At 50.7% G+C, this 24,416-nt stretch overlaps 2 protein-coding genes across 4 annotated transcripts in view; both read right to left on the bottom strand.

The window, feature by feature from the left end:
• Window positions 1–5,637: 5,637 nt before the first annotated feature.
• Window positions 5,638–9,591, bottom strand: SMIM12 (small integral membrane protein 12). 2 transcript variants are annotated; one of them, XM_082363725.1, is made up of 3 exons: window positions 9,436–9,591; window positions 6,670–6,764; window positions 5,638–6,584 (listed from the first exon to the last, which is right to left on the bottom strand). In XM_082363725.1, the coding sequence occupies exon 3, from the start codon at window positions 6,577–6,579 to the stop codon at window positions 6,301–6,303; it is 279 nt and encodes a 92-aa protein (XP_082219851.1). In that variant the 5' UTR covers window positions 6,580–6,584; window positions 6,670–6,764; window positions 9,436–9,591; the 3' UTR covers window positions 5,638–6,300. The 2 variants fall into 2 exon arrangements, with proteins under 2 accessions (XP_082219851.1, XP_082219850.1); XM_082363724.1 differs by lacking the exon at window positions 6,670–6,764 and having other exon boundaries at window positions 9,436–9,554.
• Window positions 9,592–9,740: 149 nt separating this feature from the next.
• Window positions 9,741–24,416, bottom strand: part of DLGAP3 (DLG associated protein 3) — a 65,864-nt gene continuing 51,188 nt past the window's right edge. For both annotated transcript variants that reach the window (XM_082362842.1, XM_082362843.1), the window contains 4 exons: window positions 17,158–17,642; window positions 16,107–16,198; window positions 15,726–15,869; window positions 9,741–14,991 (listed from right to left, as the gene is read on the bottom strand). In XM_082362842.1, the coding sequence (XP_082218968.1) occupies window positions 14,773–14,991; window positions 15,726–15,869; window positions 16,107–16,198; window positions 17,158–17,642 (940 nt within the window). In that variant the 3' untranslated portion in view covers window positions 9,741–14,772. The remainder of the gene's footprint in view (window positions 14,992–15,725; window positions 15,870–16,106; window positions 16,199–17,157; window positions 17,643–24,416) is intronic.

Raw genomic sequence — 24,416 nt, 5'->3', positions numbered from 1 at the left:
CGGCAGTCTCTGCTTAGCTACCTAGGCTGTCCTGTGGTGTAATGAGTCCACCAGGCAGCCAAGGAGGCCCGATGCATAGTGCACCCGGAGGCATCAGGACCTGAACGAGCGTAACACGTTCAGGAAATGGTATCAATACAAAGCATGTTCTGTCCTGGGGATGACGGGAGGGAGGCTAGGGCAAGATGATGAAAGAATCTGCATGGCACACAAGGGCCTTTGGTGAGAGAAGCCATGGAGGTCTTTAAGGAGCGACCTCATTAAAAATGTGTTTTAGAGAGAAAATGCTGCCAGAAACAGGAAGAATTTTCAGGAAGAGACCAAAAGTTTAGGCAAGAGATTATAAGGGCAGGTAAGTGAGATGGAGAACAGAGGATGAATTCCAGATTAAGAAGTGGGTCACCACAGGTTGGGGGAAGGGGGAGTCAGAACCAAGTTGAGCAACAGGAGAGAGGAGACGGAATCCGTGCCAAACACCAGGCCGGGTGTTTTACAAACACTCTCCATCTTCACAAGAATCGTCCCCATTGTACAGATGACGCTTACAGAAGTTAAGTGACTTTTCTGGTCATGCAACTAAATTACAGAGTTAAGCTTCAAACCCAGGTCAACACCTTTAACTGTCATACAAATCTAGACAGAGATGTATAGTGAGCTGTTTCAGAGAATGATCTAGAGCTTGGGGGGAAATTCACGACTACAGATAAGACATCTGGGAGTTCTCAAGGTAGATCAGCAGGTGGTTGAAGCCACAGGTGAGGCTAAAACAGTGCAGCAAGAAAAAAGCCAAGGATGAAACTGGAAGAACACTCACAGTTAGGAGAACAGGAGGAGCTAGTGGCAGAGGAGACAGCTGGAAAAGGAAACAGAGGTGGTGGTGAAGTCAAGACAGAATTCGCTGAAGAGTGCCGGACACTGCAAAGCATTAGTGTGACTGGGAATGGATACCACATGTGCAATCACAAAGGCTTTTAGCCAAACTGGTTTCACCACTTTAGTGGTGGAAGTGGAGAGCAAGCAGCAAGGGCTAAGAGGAGTGCAGGGATGGGGCTGAGGGCTTGACAAGCTTGGTTTAAAAAAGAAATCAGGGACTTCCCTGGTGGTCCAGTGGTTAAGACTCCACGCTCCCAATGCAGGAGGCATGGGTTCGATCCCTGGTCAGGGAACTAGAGCCCACATGCTGCACAGCGCAGCCAAAGAAGACAATAAGAAATCACCTTGAAGGCTACATCTGAACCCATACATGCAGTGTCAGGCCACACGGTTATGCAAAATTCTCTAGCTGCACTGGGCAGTTCAGGCCCAGAAGCAAACGGAAATGGACCGTGGAGCTGGGTTGGAAGTGAAGGAACAGGGGCAGTGGAGAGGGGCATAAGGGTACAAGGGACTTTGGACTCTTTTAGAGAGAAGAGCTGCCCTTTCTGGGACACCAGTAAAGATGTTTAAAAATCTCAAAAATATTTGGAGGACGCATTTGGAATTTTTAAACAAAAAAACAAAGCCAAGGTTCATCTCTGCATTGTGTAAAAGGGATCTGATAAACAGATAACTAATGTTAACAAATTTAATTAAAAAAGAATAAACTGTTTTTAAGTACATCAAGGCACCACTGGAACAGGATGCAAAATGATACACACTAATTACTAATTATTCCTCTTTACTCTTCAAGCTGATTCCCCAAAGACTTCTACTTAGCAAATACTTTGAAGAGACTGTTCAGGAAAAGAATAAAGGAGCATTTATGTCTCTTCCATTATTCAGACTGGCTGTCATCCTGATTCGATAAAAGGGAGATTTTACTGGGATAGAACAGCACTTGCACGTTTTTGAAGCTCTAAGCTGGCTTCTCACTCTTTTTACACTACAGCAGGAAGGACATCAGCACCCCTATTCTTCCAAGGCCAGAAGAGGTGAAGGGGCGTGCCCCAGGCCACCCCAGTCTCTTGCCTCCAAGTCCAAGGCTCTCACCTCCACCCATCCTGACGCATGCTACTCTCAGGCGTTCCCCCACACCTCGCTCCGCCCGTCTTGACTCTGACCTTGAGACAGCACCGATGCGGCTACTACTTAGCAACACAGGTTGAAGCCTGCACCCCCGTGGCCAGCCTGGTTCTTGGACAAGGCAGTCTTTCCTGTAAGATACTCCTAAGAAGCCCTCAACCACCAGGCCTGAGAGGGTCCCTGTGAGGGTGGGTCCCTGTGATCACCCTCCCAACCAAGGCTGCTCTCCCCTCCGGATCCCTAGCTCACTAGGATCACAGGCTACATGGAACTGTTTTTCTTGCAATAAAACTACAGCAGCCAACATTTATTGAGCACCTACTTGTTGCCATGGACTCTGCTGAGAACTTTACATATGTTTACATATGTTAACTTAACTTTGCAACAACCCAGCAAAAATTGGTACTCTTATCCCTGTCTTACAGATGAGGGTAACCGATACCTGAGGCTCAGAAAGGCTACGTGACTTGCCCAAGGTCATTCAGCTAGTGGTTGAGGCAGTACTCATAAGTCTGTCAGACTCGAGAATCCACTTTATTTTCACTGTACCACACCGCCCTGGCTCACCACTCTACAAGTGCCTAGAGACCCACACCAGAGTGGAAAAGGAAAAGTGAGGCAAGGCACGAGCCTTTTCATTTTCACTGCCTGGCTCCCAAGTGACTCTGGGGAGGCTAATCCCCTGGTGTTTCACTCAGCCGACGGCCTCACCAGCCCGGGGCCCTGGGAAGCTGACAGGAGTCAAAGGGCCCCCTGGCAGGCTTGTCCTGGCAGCTGCCCAGCTGACTTGAGCTAACACAGCAACAGGCACAGGAAAGGCTCGAGAGAGAGTGGAAAAGCACCAGACCCTGGGCCGCTGAGGGCAGCAAAGTGATCCCTGCCATGCTCAGACGGGATAACGCAGCTCTAAAGCCACCACTATCACCAGGCTGGGAAGAGACCCGGGGCGGGGGCCGGGAGGGGTGGGTAAAAGCCCCAAGCACATCTACTTACTACTGTGTTTCAGTGAATCCGTGACTGCTGGTCCAACCCAAAAGAGGGTCACGTGCCTCCAAGGTGAATCAGCAAGAGTGGAAGAAAACCAGTCCATGCCCTGGTTGGTCCCAGCAAGCCTGGCCCACCTTTGCCCCATCCACAGAAACCCCGCTGCCTGATGACACCTGAGCAGAGGCAAGAAGGCACGCAGGATCTCATAGCCCGGCGGTAGCAGCGGAGCTCAGCCAGCCCGTGGGAAAGAGCGAGCCAGCTGAGAATACTAACAGACTTGCTGGAGGCAAAAATTCAGCGAGGGCCAGCCCGAGGAAATAAAATTATTTAAAAGGAGCACAAAGTGAGACTAGAAAAAGGGAGCAACTTGGATTTCCAAAGATAGTGCTTCTTCCATCAGGCACTGGGAGGACGTACATCAGTGGTGGCAGGGTTATTCTAAAATATCTGAATATCCAAAAATGTCTTAGTCTGTGGGAAAGCTTTTTTTGTGTTATTTCTGTAGGTTTTCTGTCCTGTAATGTTTTGCTTAGGCCAATATTAAACTACATATGTGCAGGATGCCCAAAAGTGTTTCGAGAGAACCAATCCTGGGATCTAATGTTTGCCACAGTTGTTAGACTGCTTAAAAACAAAGCACATCTCTAAGATTTCATTAGAAGGCAAGGGGCAGCTTGACAGGTGGCAATATTGGCAGCCACTGGGTCAAATTAACCGTATGGGTATGTTAACATGCTTAGAATTTTTTTAAAAATAAACTGTCAACATTTAAAAATCAGAAGTTTCCATACCACACCTCCCCCCCACCCCCCAAAAAAATCCACAAAAATCTGAAATTCTGGCATCTTTTAGAGAGGGGGAAAAAAACACAACAATCTGGTATCTCTGGGCAAGCAGCACAAATTGGAAGAAGCTGCACAGCCACTGCCCCCTTTAGGCAGGCCTGTGCTTTTCTAGCACCTGGCCTGGCCGCTCATTTAAGCCACCTGACTGACCCCTGTAGGCGAGAGAGTTTGCTACTGGTGGTTTAGCCCAGTGAAGGGATCCCAGGCTTGGTCGTCCTCAGAACTGCCGCAGGGGGGCAGCACTGGTCTGCCCATGAGGCCTGCGTCAGCCTGAGCCTGTAACCAAGCTGAGCTTATTAGCACATCCTTTCAGAACCAGAAACGTCATCCTCACTTCAGCAGCAGACCCTGCTTCCCCACGTCCCCCATCGGATTTATGCCCTGAGAAGCAACAGCAACTCCACGTTCCCACCAGGCCTCGGCGACTGAGGGGGAGCCACGACTCGACCTGCCCCCTCCTTCCCTGCCTACCACGTTCCACATCCCCCCGCTCTTCCCACTCCACAGCCGGCATCTCTATCTGTTCAGGAATTCTACCTTCACCCCCTGTTAACACCACTGGGCCTCAGATCCTGAGGTAAGAGGCAGGGCAAACACCCTCCCCCTTTTAAGGCAGGTTCATTCTTCATCAAATGCTCATTACTTGCCTTTGCTCACTCAGGTTAAAGGTCAGTTGACTTCGTGAGGCAACAGGTCTGCTCTCTGCTCTCACCCCTTCCAACCTCACCGACAACATATTTAGTGGCAGCATTTAGTATAAGCTCCTACTGCCCTTCAGGAAAGACATGTAGTATTATGCATTGAGGCCCTTAAAACCGTTCGTCCCATTTCATCCAAAATGCCATTTACTCTTAGAGGAAAACACAGGCAGAACACTCTATGACGTAAATCACAGCAAGATCCTTTTTGACCCACCTCCTAGAGAAATGGAAATTAAAAACAAAAATAAACAAATGGGACCTAATGAAACTTAAAAGCTTTTGCACAGCAAAGGAAACCATAAATAAGACGAAAAGACAACCCTCAGAATGGGAGAAAATATTTGCAAATGAAGCAACTGACAAAGGATTAATCTCCAAAATGCCATTTACTGTTCCTACCATTTAGTCCAAAAATGCAGGAAAATCCTTATATAAGATACTCTTTGCAGTATTTCTCCTAGTGAACGACCAGAAACAACCCAAATGTCCAGCAATAGGGAAACTGTTAAAAACAAACTATGCTATATTCCCACTTGATGGGCAATTATACAGCTAATGAAAACAATTAGGATTATGAAGACCATGTGATAAGATAGGAAAGTGATGACGATATGAAACACTCTGTAAAAAAAGAATATAAAATTAAATGTACAGTAATAAGTATCTAAAAAAACTAGTCCAAGAATGTGAAAGATACCAAAATGTTAACATTTTATCCGTACTAGAGCCCTCAGAGTGTGGGTAACCTTTTTTAAACCCCTACCAAATTTAATGTACACATACTACTTTTATAGGGAAAAGTATGTGTGCATGTGTGTGTGAAGTTGGAAAATTTGATAGCAATTGTTAAGCTCCCTGGTCTACTCTTAATGTAGACTTTGAAAGTATATAAGCCTCATGTCATCATGATAAAAAGGCCCTTGGGAACCTGCGCCTCCAGGACTCACCGCCTCCAGGATCCAATGCAGCCACGCTAGTAAAACAAAGCTTCCGGGGCCCCAAAGTCCTTAGTTAAAGGCCAATTTTATCCTACCCGGAGATGCCTGCTTTGCATAGCTCCCAGGAGACCCCAGCACCACCTGGAAGACAGGATTAGATCAAAATGGTTCTCAGACGCCACTTTAATCAAGTTTTGCACTACACAGTGACGGGGTGGGGGGTGAAAGACGGTGACTGTTTTCAAGCAAATTCACCTGCCCCAAGGTGAACAGCCGGGGCTCCCAAGAACAGAAAACTGCTTTCCTTCGCAGGGGAATCCCCTTCCTGAGCGGACAGGATTTCAGGGAGAATGAGCACAAAGGACAGAGCAAGCTAGTGAAGGGAGCCAGGGAGATTTCTGAACTCTTCCCAGTGCAAACTAGAACTAGGCATGTAGGTATCCCTCCTAAAGGCATCACCCCAATCCCAGCCACTCCCACCTGAGGCCAAACTGCCTCCCCACAGGGACTGACAGCCAATGTTCATTTCATCACTCTCCTCCCAGGGGTGCACCTAGCAGCGCAGAAGCCTGAGCAGCTGTGGCCACCATCCAGCAGAGGCAGCCTTCAGGCCAGAACCCTCACGGGCCTTCCTCTTCACTGGGCCCTCAGCTACTAGTGTGTCTGCCTGTCCATAGCAGAGCAGCCAGTATGTGTGTGGCTGTGTGGGGTGGGAGGGGCCAGAAGAAGCAATAAAGCAAATCAGATGTGGGTTCTGGTTGCTGGGTCGACATGGTGGCGGGACCAGTCCTGGCCCCCAGAAGGACCCATAGGGCCCTGTGTCCTCCATTAATTCTTCTCTGGGCGGTTTCTGTTCAGGACAGCTTTAGGGGCAAATTCCAGCTTGTCCTTAAGGCTCACGACCTGGGTGTGGTCCTTGCCTAGCAGCTCATCCAGCTTGCGGTCCTCCCGGCGCTCCGAGATGCTCTTCTCCTCCTCCGCAGGCTGGGGATCCTTCCCCCGGATGAACCATTCCAGGTGGTAGCCCACAGCCCCAACCACGAAGGCCACGGGAAAGGTGACATAGGGAGCATAGGTACGCACCACGGTCCAAAGCACAGGCCACATGACATCTGCAGAAGAGCACGAGGCCACATTAGGGAGAAGCAGCACCCCTTCCCACCAAGCACGGACCACCCACCAGGGCTCTCCACTCACCAGGCAGCCTGGCACAATTTACTGAGCATCCACCCCATGCAGAGCAATGCAAGAGGGCACCTTGCTTTATGCAACAGTTGGGTCTCTGAAACAATCTAGGAAATTTCAGAAGAGTCAATTGTTAGGGAAGGGGGAAAGAATCTCTTTTACGTACTACACTCTTTGACAATTATGCAACCACGTATGGCAGCGTTCCCCACGAGAGGACCTCTGAGCCTTACCTAATAAAGCTTCAATCCTACTGTTGACCCCAGGGCCTCCCTGCACAACTTGCCAACATTCTAAGAGTGGGTAAGAGCCTTTCTCTGCTCTACGCAATTCCCCCATCAGCAGAGCCAGCCATCCTTTCCCCACCACGCTCACCCCTGGGAGTCTCCTGTCTCCAGGTTAATGAGAAGCAGTTCCTCTGCCCCACATAAAGAATAAGCAACGTATTTAGGCAGCCAAAACCCCAAACCATTACCCAACCACTCTGGATTTTAGATAAAGATACTGGTTTTTTCCTATTCTGAACTTGACTTTTCTAACAAGACAAACCTCTTCTTTACAAATCTGCTGCCAAAATACACTCTCTTCAACCAAAGCCATATCCTCATATTTGCACAATAAGCTCCTAAAAATATCACCAGCCCATTATACATACTCTGGACACACTAGAACTTGAAAATTCTATGTTAAAAAACTACTGTACAAGCCATGGCAGAAAAACAAAGAAGTGGAATGACCCCAGGGCTTCCAGAAATGAAGTAAGGCAACACCAGGATAATGTAAAAACACACAAATTGGGTCACTCTCATAGCCATTTAGTCTCAAATGATTATTATCATTATTAACAATTATCAAAGACTATTCACAATTATCATAATAGTGATAGCTCCATTTATTGAGCACTTATTACATGCCAGACCTTGGGCTAAGCTCTTTACATATACTGTCTCCTTTAATCCGCATGTCCGCTCTCTTGATGTAGCTGGCATGACCAGAGGGTTAAGTAACATGCCCAGAAGTCTCAAGTGAAAGATCATTCCTTTTGTGCCCCTGCAGGTATTTCTCCAATCTAGCTATCTCTGGTCTGAACCTCACCAAAGATAAGATGACTCTCTCCCTCTCCCTTTGGTTTCAATTCTCTCTGGAGGAACCCCAGCATTTTGTGGACCCAAGACTATAATGGACCATCACCAAGGAAAAAACTGCAGCAGCTCCAAGATTGCCCTCTGAGTCCCCGTCTTAGCACCAGGCACTATGCTGGACAATTAACATATTAGTCATCATCTGATCTTCACAACACCTCTATGAGGCAGGAATTATTAGCCCAGATTTTTGTTGAAGGCCACAAAGGCTCAGGGACATAAGCTTAACTTGCCCAAGATCACCAGAAGTGATAGAGACATTGACTTGAACCCAGGCCTCTCCAACTTCAACACCTATGCTCCTTCTACTGGAAAGAACACACTGCAAATAGGTGTACGGTTTCTGTCCAAATCCTGGACTTGAGGAGAACTTACTGCAATTTTTTCCCATCAGCTTGGCATTTCACTACCTAGAAGAGCTTCCCTTTTTGCAAACTCTAAGATTACACTCAGAGATTTGTGAAATTACAAGATTTAGGAGTTGTTAAAAGAGGCACCCTTGAAGAATCTCAAACCTAATACTTCATTTTCTTTCCTACCTGTAAGCAAGTTCTCTATAAGTAAACACTTTTCCTAAACAGCCAACTCTCCACTCAGATTTCCAGTCTGTCTTCAAATATATGAAGCATGAGTCCACAACTAATATTATCTCTCACATGCAGCCCGAGGTCTCCCTCTGTGGTGGGGTTCACATTCTAATCATTCCCAAATAACGTAATCCTTTCATTTATTCAACATTTATAACCACTTTCTCTGTGTCACACATTGGGCTGGCCTACCCCATTTGTCTGCATTTCTCAAAGCACTTTACCCTCCAAGAGGGCAAGGCCCATGTTTGTGCGTCCCCACCGTGCCCTATTCATCCCCCACCCCTCCCACCATGCCCGGCATTAAGTGCTCAAAAAGTCTGGTGAATGAATGAGAGCTCAAGCAACTCACTTGTGTAAAACCACCGCAGTCATCTAACCACCCGCCCTCGAAAGGCGGCAGGAACACAGCAGGTGCCTTTGCTGATTACAAGAAGCTAGATACTCTTAACAAGTCATCTCCAGGGTGTCAAAACGAAAAGAGGCAAAAGTGGCAAATATTTCCAGCCCTGCACTAAAGGAGCCTGAGCGTCCGGTGAAGGTCAAACGGTAAAGGTTGCCGGGAAACCTGCCCTTGTGCCGGGGGCCTCGGAGGCCCAAGGAGACACGAAGCCGCAGTCCGAGATTTGAGAACTGCTAAGAAGGGCAGAGGAGACCTGACTGGATGGAAGAATTAATTCTGACCGTTACTGAGTCCGGTCCGGGGATGAGAGCGCAAGGAGGTCAGGGTCCAAGGGTCTGTCCTTCTCCCTCCTCTGGGTTCCCGGTCCCCTGCCCCTATCCCACCACGCTCACGGCCTCGTCTGGTCTGTCCTCACCCACGTGCCTAAGGCCGAGAAGCCCGGGCTGCAGAATGTCTGCAGGGTGCTCAGACTCCCACGCCGAGCCCGGGGAAGAGAGGGAGCAGTCCAGCCTGGTCAGGGCCGCAGCGGACGCTCGCCATCTCCCTTCCCCTAACTCAGAGGTCAAGGCTACCAGCCGTAGCCACAGCTACGGGCGGCCCAGCAGCCGCTCGGGGGTAGAAACTGCCTGCCGGGACGAGTGCTCACCTGCGCCGCAGCTCACACTCCGCCCGTCCGGCCCCAGCCCTCCAACCGCGATCCGCCGGCGCTCGGGGAGCACCGAAGCCGCCACTCCCAGCGGCCCGCGGGACCTCGCCCCGGACCCCGCCCACCGACGCCGGCTCCCTCGGAGCGCAGGGATTGGCTGAGCTCCAGAGCCAAAGGCCTGAGGAAGCTAGGGCTCCGCAACGGGCCGCGCTGCGCTGAGAGGGATACAGCGCTCCCTTCCGGACAGGAGGTTTCCCAGTGACATCACCACGGGCTTCCGCGTGGAGAAAGTGGAAGGTCACGCATTCATGTATTCAACTGATGTTTATTAGGCTTATTCTAAGACCTCGGTCTGGGCACAGAAAAATAAAAAACATGATCCTTGACCTCAAGAAGGTCTCAGCAGAGTAAAATCTAGAACTCTTAAGAACTCTTCCGGTCTGGGCTAGCTTTCTAGCCACGTGACCTTGGGAACATTGTCAATCTGCCTGAGCCTCCTTTCCTTCTTATGCATAGAGGTAATAACACCTATTTCACAGGATGTTGTGAGAGTTAATGAGACAATGTATGCAAAGTGCTGTGCTGGCACATAACAAGCAGGGAAATAAATGGTACTATTGTTAGTATACAAATAATTGAAATATAGTAAAACCTGTCTTACTTGACCCCTTAGGTGCAAGTATTCACTGCCTCCTCTGTGTCCCCACTGCGCCCTGTACAGATGTCTATTTTATCACATATAGAAAAAAAAAACACCAAAGTTTAAGCTCCATAACACCCCCACCTAGCCCTGTCTTTCCACCTTAATTCCACTAGTCTCAGGCAGGCGTATTTATTTACCTTTAGTAACACATACTAAACCCTTCCTATTCCCCCATGCAGACCAAACTGTTTCACACCTCTGTGCCTTTATTTACGCTTTTTCGTCTACCTGGAGTGCCCTTCCTACCTTTCTATACCAAAGTAGCTCTGTCTTGTTTTTCAAGCTCAAGGGACACCTTGGTAGGAAGCCTCCTAGATTGCATTATCGGGGTAGATACCCTTCCTTTATGATCTCAAAGATCTCAATGCTAGGCTCTGACAATGGAGGTGGAGAAAAAGGAACAGATAAAGCATAAAGAAATGTGTACGAAACCATTATTAGCAGAACGTGTTCACTGAGAGAGGACAAGGGAACAGAATTGCCTAGAATAACTAGCATTCAGTCAGCCAATTAACATGTGCTAGGCATTGGGGATGCCAAAATGACTGGGACCATGTTTTCCCCCAAGAGTTGTCTGACTAATGGGGAAGCAGAGGGGTCTACAAAATGTCGAGAGAGTGTGAGAAATGTGATGACGGGAGCATGCACAAGTAGCACAGAGAAGGAGCCCCAGGAAGAATCAGGGAAGGCTCCCCAGAGGAGTCTGCCCTTGAGCTGAGTCTCAAGTAGCGGCTAGCAGTTCTGTCAGGCAGAACTGAGTGGGGCTGCAGGGCACAGATTTAGGAATCAGAGAGTTGTGGGTTCAAATCCTGACCCTGCTGCCTGCTAATCTCAGAAGAGCTGTTTACACTCATTGTTTTAAAAAAAATAATAATAGTACCCACCCCCCTTCGGTTGTTCTGTACTAAATCTCCTAATGTGTATAAAATGCTTAGCATTTACAGTATATGGCACCTTCTAAGTGCTTGGTAATTGATCACCAGTATGTTTAGTATTCCTCAAATTTACTCCTCCTTCTGTAATGTCCTATGTCCATTTATGGCACTACTTACTCACCAAGCCAAAAACCTGAGTGACATCTTCAAGGCCTCTTCATCTCTGCATTATTCCCCAGATCCAGTTTATAGCACCTATGCCTCCTGAATGTCTCTCAGATTCATCATCATCTCTTACCTGGACCACCTTGGCAACTCCTTCAATGGTCTCTCTGCCTTCCATTGCCTCCTCCAGTCCATTTCTATTCTGTTGGCCAAAGAGTCTTTCAAACACTTAAATAAAGCCATGGACTCTCCAGCTTAAACCCATGGCTGCCTTCCAGCCACATCTCCTTTATTTCCCCTCTACCCGTCCTAGCCTGTCACCTCTCTCCAGTCTCTGCTCTTCCCATTATCCCACACACACATAGCATTCCATGCCTTTGCCTAAGCTGGTCCTTTTGCCTGAAATGAATGTCTTCCCTCCTCATCCCTGACTACAAAACTCTAATTCATCCTGCAAGACCCAGTTCAAAAGGCTCCTCTTGCAGAAAGTTTTCCTAGACTCGCTGGCTGCTAGAGGCTCCCTCCTCTGGTCTCTTCAGCCCCTCTGGGAGAGCAGGCCTCCCTTTGTACCATAACTTTGTGTTTATGTGCCTTGCTATGGCCAGATGGGAGCAACTCAAGCACAGGGACTAGATCTAATCCTTCACATGGCCATGGAGCCCAGCACAACTACCTGGGCCACAATACCCTAAGGAGACTCCCCACACACCCCCTACATCAGCCCCACACGGGGAGATTTTAGACATCACGTCTGTAGCAGGATGCCCACACAGTCTCGGATGCTACCCGTCTCTCCGTGTCCATTCCCATATACCTCATGGTCCTGGCAAGCCTGGCCCAGTTTCTGGGAAAACACAGAGACCCATAAAAAGCTATATAATGTAGAGGTTAAACTTGGACTCAGCTACTTCCTGGCTTCGTGATTTGGGCTAAGTTGTTGAACCTCTCCAAGCCTCGGTTTTCTCATCTGTAAAATGGGGGTGATAACAATACCTGCTTCATAGGATTGCTCTGAGTATTGTCTAGTTCAAACCTCTCCCAGGTCCCCATTTTCGAGGTGAGAAAACTGAACCTCAGGATGATAAAGTCACTCAGCCAATGCCCCACTTGGCAAATCTGGGGGAAACAGACATATGAACATTTCTAGTTGAAATTTTGAGTCATCCAATTTCAGTATTCCCAAACCTGGCTGCCATCAAAATGGTGCAGTGGTTAAGAATCTGCCTACCAATGCAGGGGACACGGGTTCGAGCCCTGGTCCAGGAAGATCCCACATGCCGTGGAGCAACTAAGCCCATGTGCCACAACTACTAAGCCTGCACTCTAGAGCCGGCGAGCCACAACTACTGAGCCCGTGTGCCTAGAGCCCGTGCTCTGCAACAAGAGAAGCCACCGCAATGAGAAGCCTGTGCACCACAAGGAAGAGTAGCTCCTGCTCGCCGCAACTAGAGAAAGCCTGCACGCAGCAACGAAGACCCAACGTAGCCAAAATAAATAGATAAGCCAAAAAAACTCATCTGAGAGCAAAGACTCTATTCACTAAGTCTTGCACAGGGCCCAGGAATCTGTTTGGGATCAGCTCCAAGCTGATTCACTTTTGGGAATTTGGATCGCACGGGAGCCCTCTTCACCTCCCAGTGGTCTCAAACAAGTGTTTGGGTATATGACCTCTTGCTTTTCAGGTGGTCTTCCAGACCAGCCTGTAAAACATCTATTCATGCCACTCTCGTGTTCAAAACCCTTCTGTGGTTCCCCATGGCCCTCAGGACCCAGGCCCACCTTCCTCAAATTGACCCAAAAGCCCAGCATGATCAAGCCTCTGCACTCCCAATACCTCTTTCTCCTCCAAGCCTCTGCCCAGCTGTTCTCTGATCTTGAACATTCTTCCCAGCCCTCCTTCAGTGGCTAATACCTAGTCATCTTTCCAGCACTCACCCTTATAATGTAACTGCTTACTTGTCTGTTTTTCCCATATGGCTGTTAGCACCATAAGAGCAGAAACTAACTTGTTCAGAGCTACCTTCAGGTGCTGGACAGGGCCAACAGTGGTTCTTGACAAATATTTGCTGAATAAATGAATGAGAAGAACTGGCTAGTCCAGTGTGGCCCAGAAGAGCAGCCAACCCCTTTGGAAGGTTCTTCCTCCTGCCTCAGAGTGACACATCAACCCAAAGACTGGAAAGAGGGCTTTGTGAGTAGGAGCTACCATTTAACTCTTTCTGGGCTCAAAAGGCTGTAGAGCTAAATGCTCAGGATTTACATTAGACAGACTTGGGTCCACCACTCTTAGGTCTGCCTGTTACTTTGGCCAGGGCACTTGACCTCTCCTGGGCTTCAGCTTTCTCATCTGTTGTAAGGATGAGCTACGTTCATGTAAAGCACTCGCATCTTGCCTGACCCTCAGCAAGCATCCAATAAATATTAGCCACCACTACTAGGTTTGGGATGCCACTGAGCTTCCCAGGAAAGTTCTGTTCTCTCTTTCGTTCCCCATCAATGTACCCATGCACAGGAGGCATCAGAAAACATGACAGCACAGAATTGAACAGTTTTCTGGAGCGGAAAGAACACTGGCCCCTTAGGGAAAAGGAAACCAATATTTGCCCGTTTCGAAGAACAGCAGCCCTCCTGTTTATGGAGCACACGCTGTGTGCCAGAGATTGGGCTCTGGGCTTCCCTTTCTGGGGGAACCCTGGGGAACTGGAAGGCAGAAAAGGAACCGGACTAAACTAGGAGGAATTGGAAGACAGGCCTCTTCACCCCACCCGGGCCCCTGCAGGAGGGCTCAGGTCTTCTGTCGCCACCAGGGGGCCGAATCCCCTCTCCCCCAGCTGGCCCAGACAACCCCGCTCTCCCCAAACCAAAAGCCTGGGCTCCGGCCTCTCCTCCCTCCACCCCGTCCCCCACGCTCGGCAGAGGTGGCTTCTTCTGGAGAGAGCAGCTGGCTCGAGTGCAGTTCTGCCGTTTTATTTTTCCTGGGATACTCAAGGGGATGTGGGAACAGCCACAGGTGTGGTGAGGGGAAGCCCCCATCTCCCCTCCCCAGCAGCTGGGAAAGGGGAGAGGCCCAGGCGCCCTGGTCCTGGGTTGGTCCAGCCACTGTGGTCCCTGGGCCCGGTGGGCTGAGGGCTGAGGGTAGAGCCCCTGGGAAGGTGGGGCGGGCTCCTAGGCGGGGTTCGGGATTCTTCATAAAAAGCCACGAAGCTTGATTCCCCACGAAGCCCAGCCCCGCGGGGTGGGGGGGACGCAGAGCCCAGATGGGGGACCCGGCCCGGCCTGGCCCGTGGGGTAAGTAATGGCAGAGATGGTGCCCGTGGGGAGGAGGTGGGGACGAAGCGTCGGACCTGGAAGGTGGGGGGTCCCGGTGGGAGCGCAGGGCGGAGAGGCACGGCCCCCAGCCCAGCCCGGGCGCCTTCGCGTGGGGTCGGGAAGGTAAAAAACCCACGAGACCGTGACGGGCAGGAAGGGCCGGGGCGTGCGGTGCCGGCGGGGCGGGCGCACGGGGCGGCCCGCGTTCACAGTGACCTCGACGCTGGGTGTACAGTACGGGTAGAAAACCGCGGGCCCGGGCCCGGGCTGGGCGGGCCGGGCCGGTCACAGCCTGGTCTGGGCCTCGGGGATGTAGATCTCGATGCTGTCGGCGCTCTCGGTGGCCGAGCTGTGGCGGAAGGAGGCGGCGCGCTTGGCCGCCAGGAGCCGCTTGCGCGCTTCCTGCCGCTGCCGGTCCACCGAGTCCAGGGAGCGCTCCTTCACCGGCACGCCCCGGCCCCGCGAGGGCTTCTTTGGTATCGGCGGAGGGACCTTCTTCTCCTCCTGCCGGCAGAGGGGGCGGCACTTAGTTTGGGGGCGGGTCCCACCCGACTTCCCAACCGGCGCCCCCGCGGCCCGGAACGGTTAACAGCGCGCGCCTCTGACTCGTGAGAGCGGTTCTTGAGAGCGTGTGACGGCCCCCGAAGCCCCAGGGGTGCTTGTTCTGCCAAGGTCAAACCCACATTTTTCATTTTTTAAAGAGATGGACTCGAGCGCCCCCTGGTGGAGCCGTTTTCCACAACTCGCATCAGAGCGTTCGCTCCCGCCCGGGGAGTGGAGCCTTTCCCTCCTGGTCCAGAGGAGTGCAGTTCTCCCGACCCAGGCAAGGCAATGAGGGCTCACGTTCCAGGCTGCTGGGACCCATCACTGACAAGGTCTGGTGAGATGAGGGCTGAGGGGACCTTGAAGGTCCCCTCTGTGCCGAGGTCCAAGCTGAGGGCAGTCTGCCCTTCTGGAAGCTCTAGTTTGGCTCCCTCAAACGACAGCTGGTCCGAGGTGGCTGCAGCCACCAAAGGGTTCTTGCAGCTCAGGCAGTGATGAGCAGTGGGACCAAGCAGAGGGCAGTGACCAAGAGCAGGGTCGAAGAGGGTCACCATCACCTGTCCAGGACTACCTTTGCTGCCCAGGGTCTCTTCTCCTGCCTTCCTCTCCCCCCCCGCCCCCACCCCCGCCCACACTCTCTGGGGAAGGGCATTTTCCAGGGTCTGGACTCTTGGTTTGAAGGGACCTCCCCCAACCTTAGGCTCCAGGAGTTTCCAGCTGTTGGCCTTGAGTTGCTGTAGCTCCAGGAACTTGAGGGTCACATCCTCGATAGAGAGCTGCAAGAGGTCCCAGAAACCCGCCAGGTCCTGGAAGGTGGGCACGGGGAACGCAGTGGGGTCCTGCAGTGGAGGGAGACAGAGGGGAGGCAGTCAGTCAGCAGGGTCTGAGCCCCAGCTTGGACCAGAGAAAGCCCAACCCACCCTCATTGTCAGGAAGTTCAACCTGGGAGAGTGGGGCGGGGACTGGGAGGTAGGGAGACAAGACAAACACCTGGTCTCACTTCCAGGCATACGCACACTCCAGTCCCCTACCAGGTACACACACCTGATAGGCTCTGTGCCACCATGGGCACTCACCATGCTTTGCTGACACAGCCGGAAGAACTGCTGAACCTTCTGGGACAGGAGAAGTTGTGTGCTGCCCACGGCACTGCGGATCTTCTCCAGGACTGGAGAGCAAAAGGAGATGGGGGGAGAGGAAAGATGCCTCTCCTTACCCAGCCTCCAGGAAGTCCGCCCTGAATGACTGACCCCTCTGTTATCTGGCACCGTCTATCTGTCTGTCTCCTCCGGCCCCCTCCCCATCCCATCCTCAAGGTCTTAACAAGCAGCTCCTATCCCACTTCACCAAGAAGACTGTCTCCCCAGACACGGATGTTTCTTCTTTCATACGATCTGTACTTCTTGAGTGCTTATCCTCCTGTGTCCTCTTCCCTCCCATGTCAGAGAACAGATGGAAACCAGTGCCAGCCTAGCCCAATAGCCCTAGCCAGGCCCTAGCTCCGTGACCACTCATTGGCAGAACTTTGTCACTCATCAGTATATGACCCCTCGGCTCACTGAGAATTACCAAATAATGTCATGTGCGTGACTCTCGTCTTCTAGTCACTACCCCATCAACTTGGGGATCCTGCGGTTAAGACTGGGTCTCCCCTCAGACTGCACTTGCAGGGAAGGGCATGTCCTCCCTCATGCAGGGCCCTGTCTTCCTGGCTGACTCTCCTTCTCCTAGGCCTCAGACGTGAGCTGACACCGTGCACTGCCTCCCCCTCTGCCTGAAGTCCTGGTCTCACACCTGGATCAGACCTGGATTCCCACACCAGCCCAGATGGGAATAGGGTCCCCTCAGTCCCCATGGACTTGGGCTGGCAGCCATCTCCTAGAAGGCCCAGCCCTTTCACCCGGTCACTTTCCCAGTCCTAGCTCTGACATCTGAAGCTGCTCCCTGCTTCCTTCCAAGAGCTCCCAACATGCCCTGCTACTGCCAATGGGAGCCACCAAGGTCTGGGGCCATACGACCAAACTGTGAGAAAGGCACAGTCACGCCCGGCCAAAGGCCTCTCCTATCACATCGCGGTAGCGGCCACTGCCGCCGTGATGCCTCCGTGCCCGGGGTCCCCTCACTCACTCTCCTCCGGCAGCTCATAATCCTCCGCCTCGCGCTCCATCTGCTGGCACCAGTGCTCCAGCTTCTCCACCTCCGCCCTCAGCATCTTGATGAACCACTCGCCATCCCGTGGGCTGGGGGACGTGCGGCCTGAGTCGGGGAGGCTACGTGAGCCGCGCTCCATCCAGGAGTCACGGCGCCCGGACCCGGGGCCGGGGGTAGGGGCAGGGGCGGGGCCGGGCGACCCATCGGTGGCCGGCGGCTCATACGGCAGTGGGTAGCCCTCGCGGTAGGCCCACTGGCCCTGCGTGTGGACCGTGCGGAAGACTGAGTAGGTGGGGGCCCGGGGCCCGGGCTGGGGCTCAGAGGCGTGCCTCTGGAAGGAGCGTCCGAACTGCAGGGCCTTGTCTTCTGTGGCCACGGTGGCCAGGCCGGCCAGGCCCTCCAGCTCCAGGTCGGCCTGCACGCCGGCTGTCACGCTGTTGGAGCGCTTGAACCTCGCCCGCCTGGTGAGAGAGCTGGTGGTTATCTCTGCCCCTGCCCCGTCTCATCCCAGCCCTCACCCGCGCCCCAGGCCAAAAGGAAACCTACAAAGTGATGGACATTTATTCATGACCTTTAAATGTATCAGTCCTTGCCACGGGTCGGTACATAATATACCTACCTGTTGCACTGGTTCTGGACAGGGGTGATATTCAAAATATTTAACCACCTGTACTCCATGGGCAGAACAGATGCTGGCAGACACTAATCAGACGGACAAAGCCAAAGTGCTAGGGCATCACCCTGCAGAAGCTGGATTGTGGGCCAAAAGGGCCTGGGGAGGGTCCAGGGTGGTCGCTCTTTACCAATGAACACAGAATTATTTCAGCATTTTAACAAACAACGTGTCTTCGCTAGTTCATACCAGCTGTACGGGTATACCCTCAGTCCTATGGAGAGATGAATAAACTATAGCACAGAGAGGCCCACAGTCACCCAGCTGCAAAACAGTGGAGCCAAGATCTGGACCCAGGGCTGCCACGCTTCACAGCCCAAGAACTTCCCACCACACCAGCTGCTAGAACATCAGGAAGAACTGCCTTAGAGCAGCTGGGGGAGAAGGGGTGGGCTGCAGCTGGGAGGACTTCTCCTCTAGGGACCCCATGGCTCAGCACGGAGCCTGGCCAGACACAGTCAGCCGGTGCCAGTGGAGCTGAATTAAGTTGTTGGCAGGAATGACACAGGGCCTGGAAATTTCTTGTCTTTGAGTTAATAATATGCAAATCTTATGCAAAACAGAACGTCAATTGACCTTGTTCTCCCCCTCCCCACTGAGTTCAGTCAGAGTGAGGGCTCTTATCCATGAAGTGCGTGCTCCCTGAGGGGCATGAGGCTGGGGTCAGATAATACTTAAAGAAGAGAGAGTCAGGATATGTGAGGGTGGCAGGGAGAGGTGAACAGATGTTTGAGGTCTGGAAATTCAAGGACCGTGAAACAAAAGCCCATGTGTCCTAAGCTACCTCCACCCTCATATGGTCAGAAGAGAGAGGGATTTGGGAGGCCAGGTTTAGGGGCTCCTCCTGCTTCCCAGGAGACTCCCCCACCCCCAACTTTAGCCTTCCTCATGCTGCCTGGTCCTTCTCTCCCTGCCTGCCTTGCCTGCCTGCTTCCCTCCAGCTGGCGGGCTGCCTGCTGGGAGCCTGTTGCCATAGAAACCAGGCCCAGAAGGATGCTGCAGGACCCAGGAAAGAGAGATGCACTCATGTGCAGTCCCCAGCCAGCCCTCTGTCCCAACCCCCACCCAGAGAAAGAGAAAGCAGGAACATATCCGCATTGCCTCCCACGTGGTCTTCACCTTGGCACCTGCCCTGTCCTGCCCTGGTCAGGGCTTGCATCTCTCTTTCCTTGACTATTGGATCAACCTCCTTTCGGACACTGCTGCCTCCACTCAGAATAGCACAGAAGAAGAGCAGTGGACTGAGAGGCAGACCAGAGTTCTAACGCTGGCCTTGTTGCTATGTGCCTTTGGGAGGTCACTCACCCTCCACCTGGGCCTCCACCTGGGCCATCTAGTACGTATATATGTATGTGTGTATATAAAATACATTATGTGATATATATGAATATATATTATATATAAGCACACACACATATATGCTATAAAATGACAGGAATGGACCAGTACCAATGCCAAGGCACCTCCTCTCTCTAAAATGATACTTCGCAGGTGGGGGATGAGTGAAATAGGTGAGGCAGATTAGAGAGGGACAAACTTCCAGCTACAAAATAAATAAGTCACAGGGATGAAATGTACAGCATGAGTAATACAGTCAGTAATATCGTAGTAACTTTATACGGTGACAGATGGTAACTAGACTTATCATGGTGGTCATGCCTAATGTATAGAAATATTGAATTTGTGCACCTGACACTACATAGTGTTGTAGGTCAATTACATTTCAATAAGAAATAATAATAAAATAATTTTTGGAATAAAATAAAATGAAATTGTACCTTTTAAAAATTATACCTTGTAAAATTATACCTATGCATATTTTAAGATCTGGGGCCCAACATTCCCTCACCAATCCACCCAGCACTGGAGTAGTCTTTCTAAAGCTGACCTCTGCCCAACCCATTCCCCTGCTCAAAACCCTTCCATTGCTCCCCATTGCCAACAAGATAAAGCCCAGGCTTCCTGTGCTAGCATTTACTCTGGATGCAGTCCTCTCTGACCTCATCTCCCTTGAACCCTCCTTGCTCCCCAAGTAGAATATACTGGCCCTGACTTCAGCCTCTGCACGTGCTATTCCCCTGCCTGAAATGGCCTTCCTCCCCTTCACTGCCTGTCGGTTCCCTGCTCAAGCCCCCTCCTCTTCTGTGAGCCCCCTGACTGCCCAGAGGCCATCCTCGTACCATCCCTCCCTCAGCCGTCTTCTTGCATTTGGAGGCGGTCCCACGGTTTGGTTACATTGCTGTTTCTGGTGAGAGTTTTGTATGTCTAACTGAACTGTCAGGGTGCCCTTTGGCTCCCTTTAAATATTTTTGTGCTTTGAGCTCCAGTTAGCCTCTGGCTCCTTCGGCGCTCCAGCAATTGCAAACCACACAGGTAAAGGTGGGGCTTGCCCCAATAAATACATTAGTGAAGATCTGCCTTCCCTATTTGCTTTTCTGTTACTCCCATGAAACGTGGAGCTGTCCTTTGTCATCACTGGGTCTGTGCCTTTCACTGTCCTCTGAGGGGTCCTGAGAAGATCACACTGTATCTTTTTTTTTTTTCTGGCTGCGTTGGGTCTTCGCTGCTGTGCGTGGGCTTTCTCTAGTTGCAGCGAGCAGGGGCTACTCTTTGTTGCGGTGCGCGGGCTTCTCATTGCAGTGGCTTCTCTTGTTGCGGAGCACGGGCTCTAGGCGCGCAGGCTTCAGTAGTTGTGGCATGTGGGCTCAGTAGTTGTGGCTCGCGGGCTCTAGAGCACAGGCTCAGTAGTTGTGGTGCACGGGCTTAGTTGCTCCGTGGCATGTGGGATCTTCCCGGACCAGGGCTCGAACCTGTGTTCCCTGCATTGGCAGGCGGATTCTTAACCACTGCACCACGAGAGAAGCCCCACACTGTGTCTTGATGGAAATAGGCCACACAGTCTGGAACAGAAGCATGAATGCCCCAGTCTTCATGGTTCTCGAGTCAGTACCTCAAGTAGCTCTCTCGCTGTGTCTACTTGAAGGAAGACCAAAGAAATTGAGGAGCTTATGGGATTACTGGAAACATAATCTTCACCAACACTTCCAGCCAGGAGCCAGAGATCTGCACAGCACAAGCAGGAATTGGTCATCTTTGTGCAAGTGGCATTTAAAACCAGCAGTGCGGGACAAGATCACCCAAGAAAAGAGAAATGGAACAAAGATGCAAAGCCCTTGGGAACAGAGACATTTCAGGGGCCAGTGGAGACAGCGTAGCCCCAGGCGTGTCTAAGCCAGAGAGGAAGAGGAGGAAAATCAAGAGCAAGTCACCTAAAGGCAGACAGGGGACAACAAAAGGATGAAATCCTCAAAAAAGGGTCTCAAGCAGGAATGAGCAGCCAACTGGAAAATGCAGCCAGTTGAGAATGAAAGGTGTCCATTGACTTGGCAATATGGAAGCCACTGGTGATCAGGGCAAGAGTCAGTTTGGTGGAGTATGGGGGCAGACGCAGATGGGAGGGAGTTGTCAGGAGGTGGAGAAAACTAGGCAAGACAACTCTTCCAAAGAGCTTGGTTGAGAAGGAAGGAAGAAAGAAGACAATGTACCTTTAAGGAAGGGATAATCCGGTTATTTGTCAATTGTATCTCAATAGAGCTGGAGGGGGAGAAAAAGGAGGGACATATGGATGGTTCTCACATGCCATATCCCCAAGGGGTAGGTAGAATAATGGCCACCCAAAAAAGTCTATGTCCTAATTCCCAGAACCTATGAATATGTTACCTTCCACAGCAAAAAGGACTTTGTGAAAATGATTACGTCAAGGATCTTGAGACGAGATCCTGCACTATCCAGTTGTGTCCATTTTAATCAAAAGGGTCCTTATAAGTGAAAGAGGGAGGCAGGAAAGTCAGAATCAGAGAAGCAGATGGGACAATAGGATCAAGGTTGGAGGGATTGCCTGTGAGGACTCAACCCGCCACTGCTGGCTTTGAAGACAGAAATGGGCTACAAGCCAAGGAATGCGGACAGCCTCTATAAACTGGGAAAGGTGAAAAAATGGATGCTTTCCAGAGACTCCAAAAGGGGTCAGTCCTGCCAACATCTTGATTTTTAGCCTAGTGAAACGCAGTTCAGACTTCCAACCTCTAGAAATGTAAGATAATAAATATGGATTATTGGATGCCACTAAATTAGTGGCTATAATACTGTGCTGTAATAATACAGCAGCCATAGGTAACGAATACAACCTGTAAAGAGAAGTCAATTCAAGCTAGAGAAGAGACAGGCAGTAATCCAAGGACCAGATAGGAGGGGAACGAATAATAACCACTTTACATGAATCAATATGCTCAATCCTCACATTAGTGTCACCCCTACTCACAGATGAGAAAACTAAGGCTTAGAGAACCTAAGTGACTTCCTAAGACCAGACACTTATTAATATAGGGCAGTCTGTCTGCAGAGGCCAGCTCTTAAACCATTACACTCCACTGCCTTCCTAGGACTGCGGGAGAGGAGCAGCTTTAACCAGAAAGCCAGATGCCTCAGCTCCTGAGGCAGGACTGCTGGAGGAGGCAAGGAAAGAGATGCCAGTTGGAGGATGGTCCGGAAGCGAAGAGAGGTCCGACCAATGACCTCAATCGTTACGACGAAGTAAGCAGGGAGGTTGTCTGCTGGAGATTTGGGGGTGAGGAGGCTGGGGGAGGGAATGAGAATGAACAGTTTTAGGGGAGGTAGGCTAGCAGAGTGGTTAAGCATGTATGCTCTGGAGCCAGAATGTCCGGGTCCAAAACCCAGCTCTATGGCTCGTGCCTCAGTTTCTTCATCTATAAATGAGAATGATAATAGTACCTATTCACAGGATTGTTATGAGATAATGTATCTAAGAAACTTAGAACAGCACGTGGCCTGCCCATTGCAAGTGTTAGCTATTACGTGGTGAGGCAGGAAGGTTTGCAGCTCACACTGAAAAAAAAGGGAGGTGGACAAAAAACATAATGGGAGTGTAGCACTGAGAACCCAGCCAGACCATTGTAGTTATTGATTATTATGATTGCTGTTGATCATTTCCATCTGTTCTCCCACAGCACTCTGAATAAAACCTTTTTTATACCCCATATCACATTGTATTGTAGTTAGTTACATATTTACATATCTGTCTCCCTTACTAAATTGGGCAGTTCCTCAAATAAACGTTGGTTGAGTGTTTGGTTGGTTGGTTGGAAGGAAGGATGGTAGAGACTACGAATCATCCCCCAACATCCATTCTCCTTTCCTCCGTAGTAATAGAATCCCACAATTTTAAACTAGACACATGGCCCCTTCAAATAAAGATTCTTTTACCCATCTCCCTTGCAGCTAGGTGTAGCTATGTGGCTAAGTTCTAGCTCACAGGTTATAAGCAGAAGTAGTAAGTGCAACTTTCAGAAAATGTCCTTAAAAGGAGAGGGCATGCCCTCCTTTGTTCCCTTCTCCTCCTTCCTGCTGACCATAATGTAGACATGATGGCTGGACCTCAAGCAGCCATTTTGGAACATGAGATGGAAGCCATGTGCTGAGGATGGAGGAGCAATAAGATAGAAGGAGCCTGGGTCTGACACTGCGGAGCACCTACCAGCCCTCAACTGACTCTCTGGACTTCTAAGCAAGAGAGAAATAAACTTCTATCATGTTTGAGTCACTGTCATTTGGGGGTTTTCTGTAACTCACAGCCAAACCTAATCCTAACTCTAACTGATCCATTTTCAGGGTAGTGAAGTCCAAGGCTTATGTCCCTATTTAGTTTTGGATTTGGCAGTATTTGCTGCAGTCTTCACCAATCGCTGCAAACACAGGATAGAAAGTGGCTTCAGTTATGAATCATCACTAACTCGTAACAATGCCTTTCACAATATTTTCTCCCCAAGCCTTTTAACAAGGTTGAGGAGGCCTCCTCCCCTCAAGTCCTTTAGGGTGACAATGCTCACATTCCTGGTGATTCTGGAAGTTATCATGGTTACTTCTGGGAGATGTTTCTCCGGTGATTCTCTAAGGGATAACACAACAGGCTCTGGGAAGAAACTGGCTTATCCCAAGAGACATACTGTCCAGGGAATGCTCAACATCCAGGAGTTGTCAAGAAGTTTTGCCAGGAGTATTTGGCAGCAGGCTGGCGGGGGTGGGAGGGAGAATGGGCATGGACACTTCAGCAAGGCTCAGCCATTGTAGCAGCTCCCTCTCTGAGAAAGCATCTAAGAGCTTAAACACATAATCAATCAGGAATCCCCAAGTCCACCACCCCAGGCTGGGGGCTGTGACAGTGATGCCGAGGTGGGGCTAGGGTGGGAGATTGAGGAAGAGTCGTGACCGTCCTGGAGTTGATGCTGAGGAATAGAGGCCGTGTCCACACCCCAGGCTTGTGGTCAGTCAGCGACTCATTGCTTTTGCAGGACTGCTCTTGGAATATAACTTCATGAGGATGGAAGCTTCCTGTTCTTTCTGCACATTCCCTTCCCAAGGTCCCAAAGCCAGAAATGATCATGAAGCTGAGGAAGGGGTGGACTTCCAACACAGAGTTCTCCAGGTAGCCCTGGTTGGGCACAAAGGGATCTAAGTAGGGTTGTCAGATAAAATACAGGACTCC

This window comes from Balaenoptera borealis (genome assembly GCF_965194805.1).
Source record: "Balaenoptera borealis genome assembly, chromosome: 1".
In the NCBI taxonomy this organism is placed as follows: domain Eukaryota; kingdom Metazoa; phylum Chordata; class Mammalia; order Artiodactyla; family Balaenopteridae; genus Balaenoptera; species Balaenoptera borealis.
This window is presented reverse-complemented; position numbering and strand designations above follow the sequence as displayed.